This window comes from Podarcis erhardii (assembly GCF_964252035.2).
Source record: "Podarcis erhardii genome assembly, chromosome: 3".
NCBI lineage: Eukaryota > Metazoa > Chordata > Lepidosauria > Squamata > Lacertidae > Podarcis > Podarcis erhardii.
In genome coordinates, this window is record NC_138507.1 from 124,546,829 (window position 1) to 124,554,788 (window position 7,960).

Consider the following 7,960-nt stretch of genomic DNA (forward strand, 5'->3'; position numbering starts at 1 on the left):
TTTTTCAAAGTCCAGGTTTCCCATTCAGGGCCGAGATCGCTCTGGAGAAGAAGCTGTTCTTGAGACGACTCGTTCTTGTTTTCATCGTCCTGTATCTCCGTCCCGACGGCAGGAGCTCGAAGAGACAGTGACCAGGATGCGATGGATCTTTTACTATGTCCAGTGCCTTCCTATGGCACCTTGTGGCATAAATCTGCTCTAAGGTGGAGAGTGGGCAGCCAACAATGCTCTCTGCTGCCTTCACAACTCTGCACAACCCCATCCTGTCCTGGGTAGTACAGCTTCCGTACCCCACACATAAGCCATAAGTGAGCACACTCTCAATGGCACAGTGATAGAAGGCAAGCAGCAGTTTCTGCGGAAGATGGTTTTTCCTTAGGATTCTCAAAAAGTACAGTCTCTGCTGCGCCTTCTTCACAAGCCCCCTTGTGTTGACACTCCAGGACAGATCCTCTTGTAATTCAAAACCCAAAAATCTGAACGTTGTTACCCTCTCCACATAGACTGTAGAGACTTCTGTTTCAGTGTATCTGAAGAAGTGTGCATGTACACGAAAGCTCATACCTAGAACCAACTTAGTTGGTCTTTAAGGTGCTACTGGAAGGAATTTTTTTATTTTATTTTGACTATGGCAGACCAACACGGCTACCTATCTGTAACTTGGTCTCTAAGGTGCTACTGGAAGGAATTTTTTTATGCTGGACTTCTGAGAGACGCAGGAGCTGATGGCTTCCCTTTGACTTTTGTCTCTCGCAGGTGACCGAAGGATGCCCCCCAGACCTCCTCATCCATCTTTTCATGAGAACGGAGGAGAAGCAGCAGCTGTGGAAACAGATCTGGTATGGGGAAAGAGCTTTGTGGGGAAAGAGACAGAGGAGTGGGGCAGCCAGGGAGCCTCTGGGCCGGAAAGAATTTCTCCTCCTCTTGGCTTCTGTCAAAGCCTCTGACCCAAACAAAGATGGACAATGCCATTCAAGAAGGTTTATGTGCTGACAGGAATGAACAGCCATCTCTCCTTAACTGGGCTTCAGAATGTCACTATTTATATGATTTATCAGTAGCTGCAGTTATATTTCTATATTGATCTAATCAGGCTTCTAAGCAGTTGAGAAGCTTCCAAGAAGTTGAGAAGCCATAACAAACCGTGGCCGGGATTCACCTCAGCAGCCCCATCAGCTGCACAAGGGAATCCCCCTCCTCCCCCTCTCTGTGCCCCCATGAGCCCCTTGAAGTTGGCTGTAGGGCAGAGGGAGGGTCCCATCGCCCCCCAAGCAGCACACAGCGGGAGCAGAGAAGGGAGCGTTCTGTCTGGCAGACAGGAATACTTCCACAGACAGAATAATTTGAGGAACACCAGGCGGAGGTCCACCCATTCACACAAAGATTAATACCCATCATTAGAATGCACAGTAAAATAAATCCACTGAAATGCTAAAATAGGCATCCATACCTAAAAGGTGCAGCAAAATAATCCCATTAAAAGAACACAACAAGGAATGGACAAAAAACAACTGAGCAATGTATAGTGAATAATCTTTATGCTGTCTCAGAAGAGGACCTTTTCCCCTTCCCTTCAGGGTCCTCTGTGCTTTGAAGATGTCGCTGTGTATTTCACAGAGGAGGAGTGGGCGTTGCTGGATCCTGACCAGAGAGCTCTGCATAAGGAAGTCATGGAGGAGAATCGTGCGACTGTGGACTCTCTCAGTAAGGATTCCTGCTGGACTATAATATATGTTTTGAAATACACACACACACAAACACACACACACACCCACACACACACACCCCTACCTCCACCTGTGAGAATCCTGCAATATTTTGATGGCGCTTGACAGCATCTGGGATTCTCCTTCCCCACAGCTCACCTTGAATCTACTGTTCTGTCTGCAAATACTCTTGCCCCACATATGCCTTTTTAAACCATGACCAGGCCGGTCTGAGCTGCCCAGACCTTCTTGAATGTAACTTTCTGTGTGGTGGCAGAAGAAGTAGCAGCTTCTGTGAGGTTTTCTGTTTTTGCTTCGGTCACTTTCTGGTTGACCAAAGAGACAACTGGCCTTGCAGATGGAGGAGATTCCATGATTAGGCCAAACAAGATCCTTGCCGGAAGATACCAGGTGTTTGAATCTCTGGTTCCCATCAATCTGTGCGTCAATGAGAGTCAACAAGGGCAGTGAACCCTGTAGTAAGACCTCAGATCTAAGTCCCTTCCGTTCTTCATCTATCACAAACGTTTATTAGCAGTCTTCCATAATTTGGGGCTCTATTTCTTCCTGAGGCTCTAATCGGTTTCTCTCTTTGATGCAGGTGCTGATGGACTGGAAATTATGAAGAAGGGGAACCGTGACAACATTCACACAGTGGGGAAGTTGTATAATTATTTGGAGTGTGGAGAGAGTTATAGTCTGAGCTCCCATTCTACTTCCCATAAAATATATCCTATTGGGGAAAATCGTTATTGGTACTTGGAAGATGGTAAGATGGTACGTCAGAAGACATTTCTCACTTTCCCTAAAAGAACTCACAGCAGGGAGAAACCCCATCAGTGTTTGGAATGTGGGAAGAGGTTCAGTCACAGGGCTGTGCTCAAGGCCCATCAAAGAAGTCATACAGGGGAGAAACCATATAAGTGCTTGGAATGTGGAAAGAGCTTCAAACTGAAGAGACATCTCACTTATCATCAAGCAATTCACAGTCGGGAGAGACAATATCAGTGCTTGGAGTGTGGGAAGAGCTTCAGTCAGAGGGGTCATCTCACTTCCCATCAAAGTATTCATACAGGGGAGAAACCCTATAAATGCTTGGAATGTGGAAAGAGCTTCCGGCAGAAAGCTAAGCTCACAGATCATCAAAGAATTCATACAGGGGAGAAACCATACAAGTGCTTGGAATGTGGAAAGAATTTTAGTCGGAGAGATACCCTTACTTCACATGAAAGAATTCACAGAGGAGAGAAACCATATAAATGCTTTGAATGTGGAAGGGGCTTCGTTAGGGGCTGCCAGCTCACTTCCCATCAAACAATTCACACTGGGGAGATACCCCATCAGTGCTTAGAATGTGGGAAGAGCTTCACTAGCAAGAATAGTTTCACTTCCCATCAAAGAATTCATACAGTGGAGAAACCGTATCAGTGCTTCGAATGTGGAAAGAAGTTCACCTGGAAAAAGAGTTTCACTTCCCATCAAAGAATTCATACAGGGGAGAAACTGTATCAGTGCTTGGAATGTGGAAAGAGCTTTAGTCACAGGCAGGGTCTCACTTCCCATCAAATAATTCATACAGCGGAGAAACCATATCAGTGCTTGGAATGTGGAAAGAGCTTCAGGCAGAAAGCTAAGCTCACAGATCATCAAATAATTCATACAGGGGAGAAACAATATCAGTGCTTGGAATGTGGGAAGAGCTTCAGTAGGAAGAGAAGTCTGACTTGCCATCAAAGAAGGCATACAAGGTATGAACCCTATAAATGCTTGGAGTGTGGAAAGAGCTTCAGTCGGAAGGACCATCTCATATCCCATCAAACTATTCATACAGGGGAGAAACCATATCAGTGCTTGGAATGTGGGAAGAGCTTTAGTCGCAAGGATAGACTCACTTCCCATCAAAGAATTCATATAGAGGAGAAACCATATCAGTGCTTAGAATGTGGGAAGAGCTTCAGTCGGAAAGACCATCTCATATCCCATCAAAGTATTCATACAGGGGGGAAACCCTATAAGTGCTTGGAATGTGGAAAGAGCTTCAGGCAGAAAGCTAAGCTCACAGATCATCAAAGAATTCATACAGGGGAGAAACCATATCAGTGCTTGGAATGTGGGAAGAGCTTCAATCAGAAGGCTTTGCTCACAGGCCATCAAAGAAGTCATACAGGGGAGAAACCCCATCAGTGCTTAGAATGTGGGAAAAGCTTTAATCGCAAAAATAGTCTCACTTCCCATCAAAGAATACATACAGGAGAGAAACCCTATAAGTGCTTGGAATGTGGAAAGAGCTTCAGGCAGAAAGCTAAGCTCACAGATCATCAAAGAATTCATACAGGGGAGAAACCATATCAGTGCTTGGAATGTGGAAAGAATTTTAGTCGGAAGGATTACCTTACTTCACATGAAAGAATTCATACAGGTGAGAAACCATATCAGTGCTTAGAATGTGGGAAGAGCTTTAGTCGACAGAATAGTCTCACTTCCCATCAAAGAAGTCATACAGGGGAGAAACCATATCAATGCTTGGAATGTGGAAAGAGCTTCAGTCAGAAGGATACCCTTACTTCCCATCAAACAATTCACTGTGAGGAGAGACCATATCAGTGCTTGGAATGTGGAACAAGCTTCAAATGGAAGAAAAGTCTCACTTACCATCAAGGAACTCACAGCAGGGAGAATCATGGTATTTGAAGATGGGTCTCCTATCTCCTCTCAGTCTCCTCTTTGGCACCCTAAGCCTACCCAGCTCCTTCTATCGTTCCTTAAATGGCTTGGTTTCCAAATGCTTGATTATATTCATAGAATCATAGAATCATAGAGTTGGAAGAGACCACAAGGGCCATCGAGTCCAACCCCCTGCCAAGCAGGAAACACCATCAGAGCACTCCTGACATATGGTTGTCAAGCCTCTGCTTAAAGACCTCCAAAGAAGGAGACTCCACCACACTCCTGGGCAGCAAATTCCACTGTCAAACAGCTCTTACTGTCAGGAAGTTCTTCCTAATGTTTAGGTGGAATCTTCTTTCTTGTAGTTTAGAACCATTGCTCCATGTCCGCTTCTCTGGAGCAGCAGAAAACAACCTTTCTCCCTCCTCTATGTGACATCCTTTTATATATTTGAACATGGCTTTCAGGTGGAAAAATCAAAATTGGAAACAGAATTGTTAGATCCTAAAACTAAGAATTTGTCAAGAATGTATAACTTGCTGTTGAAATGGAATACACAGGATGAAACGGTTAAATCCGTTATGATTAAATGGGCACAAGATGTTGGACATAACATTATGATGGCTGACTGGGAACAGTTATGGACCACAGGTATGAAATTTACGGCATGTAATGCCCTAAGAGAGAATATAATGAAAATGATTTACAGGTGGTACATGACACCAGTCAGGCTTGCAAAAATTTATCACTTGCCCGATAATAAGTGTTGGAAATGTAAAGAGGTTGAAGGTACATTCTTTCACCTTTGGTGGACATGCCCAAAGATTAAGACCTTTTGGGAGATGATCTATAATGAAATGAAAAAGGTATTTAAATATACCTTCCAGAAGAAATCAAAGGCCTTTCTCTTGGGCATGGTCGGCCAATTGGTGCTAAAGGAGGATAGAACTTTCTTTATGTACGTCACAACAGCAGCAAGAATACTTATTGCAAAGTATTGGAAAACAAGATCTACCCACCCGGGAAGAATGGCAGATGAAGCTGATGGACTACATGGAACTGGCTGAGATGACTGGCAGAATCCGAGACCATGCCATAAACTTCATACCTGTGGTCCATAACTTTTCCCAGTCAGCCAACATAATATTATGTCCAACATCTTGTGCCCATTTGATCATAACGGATTTAACCATTTCATCCTGTGTATTCCATTTCAACAGCAAGTTATACATTCTTGACAAGTTCTTAGTTTTAGGATCTAACGATTCTGTTTCCAATTTTGATTTTTCCACCTGAAAGCCAATTTTCTTATCCAGGTTATAAACCTCCCTTATTTGATAATAATGAAGCCAATGTCGTACCTTATTTTTTAGTTTGTCAAAACTCTGCAGTTTTAATCTATCTCCTTCTTGTTCCAAAATTTCCCAATATTTCGGCCAATTTGCCTCCATACCGAGTTTTTTCAGAGCCTTAGCTTCCATTGGTGACAACCACCTTGGCGTTTTGTTTTCCAGCAAGTCCTTATATCTTATCCAAACATTAAATAGTGCTTTCCTGACAATATGGTTTTTAAACGCTTTATGTGCTTTGACCTTGTCATACCACAGATATGCATGCCACCCAAATACATTGTTGAAACCTTTCAAGTCCAAAATATCTGTGTTTTCCAGAAGCAGCCATTCTTTCAGCCAGCAAAATGCGGCTGATTCATAATAAAGTTTAAGGTCTGGCAGGGCAAATCTCCCTCTTTCTTTAGCATCAGTTAAAATCTTAAATTTTATTCGAGGCTTCTTGCCCTGCCAGACAAATCTAGAAATATCTCTCTGCCACTTCTTCTTTGTCTGTTTCTTCAGCTTGTAAACTGCCTTGAGTATTGTAAGATAGAAAGGCGGTATACAAATTAAAAGTGATGATGACAAAAGTTTTCTTAAGCACTTTCTTTAATTCAGTATATATCATTCCCCAGAACGCTTTTACCACTCCACAGGACTACCACATATGATAAAAGGTACCTTCTTTCCTTTTACATTTCCAGCACAAATTTGAGCTGGTTCTATACATTTTTGCAATTTTATTCAGTTTTAGATACCAACAGTACATCATTTTCATATAGGTTTCTTTCAATGGAACAGCAAGCCGTAAACTTCAAATCCTCATTCCATGACTTTTCCCATGATAAAAAATGTATATTATAGCCAAAGTCTCTTGCCCATCACTGATCTAACCTCATCATTTTCAGTTTGCCATTCTAGGGAGATGGCCTGCTCTTGGTGGGGTGACACTTCCTCTGAAGGAGCAGCTTCATAGCTTGGGGGTCCTCCTGGATCCTTTCCTGTCGCTCCAGGCTCAGGTGGCCTCCGTGGCCCAGAGTGCCCCGGTCTGGACAGGGATCACCTAGCTACTGTTGTCTATATGCTCTGGCAACCTCAAGGTTGGATTACTGCAATGCGTTACACGTTGGGCTGCCTCTGAAGACGGTTCGGAAACTGCAGCTGGTGCAGAATTCAGCGGCCAGGTTGAGTATATTGCACCAGTCCTGGTCCGACTGCACTGGCTGCCAATTCAGTGTGCTGGTTTTGACCTATTAAGCCTTTTACATTTCCTATTAAGCCTTAAACAGCTCAGGACCGCAATTCCTCAAGGACCGCCTCTCTCCATATGAACCTCCCCGGACCCTGAGATCATCTTCTGAGGCCCTTCTTCGTGTCCCTCCTCCTTGAGAGGTCCGGAGGGTGGCAGCACAGGAACGGGACCTTCTCTGCAGTGGCTCCCCATGTTAAGTATGCTCTCCCCAGGGAAGTTCCCCCAAGCGCCTTTGTTACACACCTTTAGGCACCGGGCAAAAATGTTCCTTTTTATCTAGGCCTTTGGTTGATTTGATTGACATCCTATGGCTTTTTAAAATGTGTTTGGGGGGAGGGTTTACCGGGTGGTTGTTGTTTTTATTTTGATTATTCTGTGGTTTTACATTCTGGTTTTATTTTGTGAATTGCCCTGAAAGCCTGTGGGCATGGGGTGGTATATAAATTTAATACAGTGGTACCTCGTGTTACAGACACTTCAGGTTAAAGACGCTTCCGGTTACAGACTCCGCTAACCCAGAAATAGTACCTTGGGTTAATAACTTTGCTTCAGGATGAGAACAGAAATCGTGTTCTGGTGGCACGGCAGCAGCAGGAGGCCCCATTAGCTAAAGTGGTACCTCAGGTTAAGAACAGTTTCAGGTTAAGAACGGACCTCCAGAACGAATTAAGTTCTTAACCTGAGGTACCACTGTAAATAAGTAACATGTCTCCTCCCAGGATTCTTTCCCCCTCTGGATAAACAGCTCCTGCTGAAGTTGGAGAGCGGTAGCGAGAGAGAGCGGCAGTCGCAGACCCAGCACCCCCCTCTTGCGCCCCAGAGGCGCTTGCTCTCAAGGGGAAGGGGAGGCCAAGGCAGCCCCCCTTTTCCTGCTTACACCAACATGTGGACCTTCCCTCCCTCTGTTGGGTGAGGCAAGGACCCCTGGACGGTCAGGTCCCGGCAAAGGCGACTGGGGCGCAGAGCCCATCTCGCTTCGGGCCGAGGGAGCCCATGTTGGTCCG

General features: G+C 44.6%; 1 protein-coding gene across 2 annotated transcripts in view; it reads left to right on the top strand.

Annotated features, from left to right (window-relative positions):
• LOC309337773 (uncharacterized protein) overlaps positions 1–4,521 on the top strand; it is a 40,736-nt gene extending 36,215 nt beyond the window's left edge. Inside the window, exons 4-6 of one of the 2 annotated variants that reach the window (XM_081854603.1) lie at positions 757–839; positions 1,578–1,704; positions 2,308–4,521. In XM_081854603.1, the coding sequence (XP_081710729.1) occupies positions 757–839; positions 1,578–1,704; positions 2,308–4,397 (2,300 nt within the window). In that variant the 3' untranslated portion in view covers positions 4,398–4,521. The remainder of the gene's footprint in view (positions 1–756; positions 840–1,577; positions 1,705–2,307) is intronic. The other variant, XM_081854602.1, reaches the window with a different exon arrangement.
• The last annotated feature ends 3,439 nt before the right edge of the window (positions 4,522–7,960 follow it).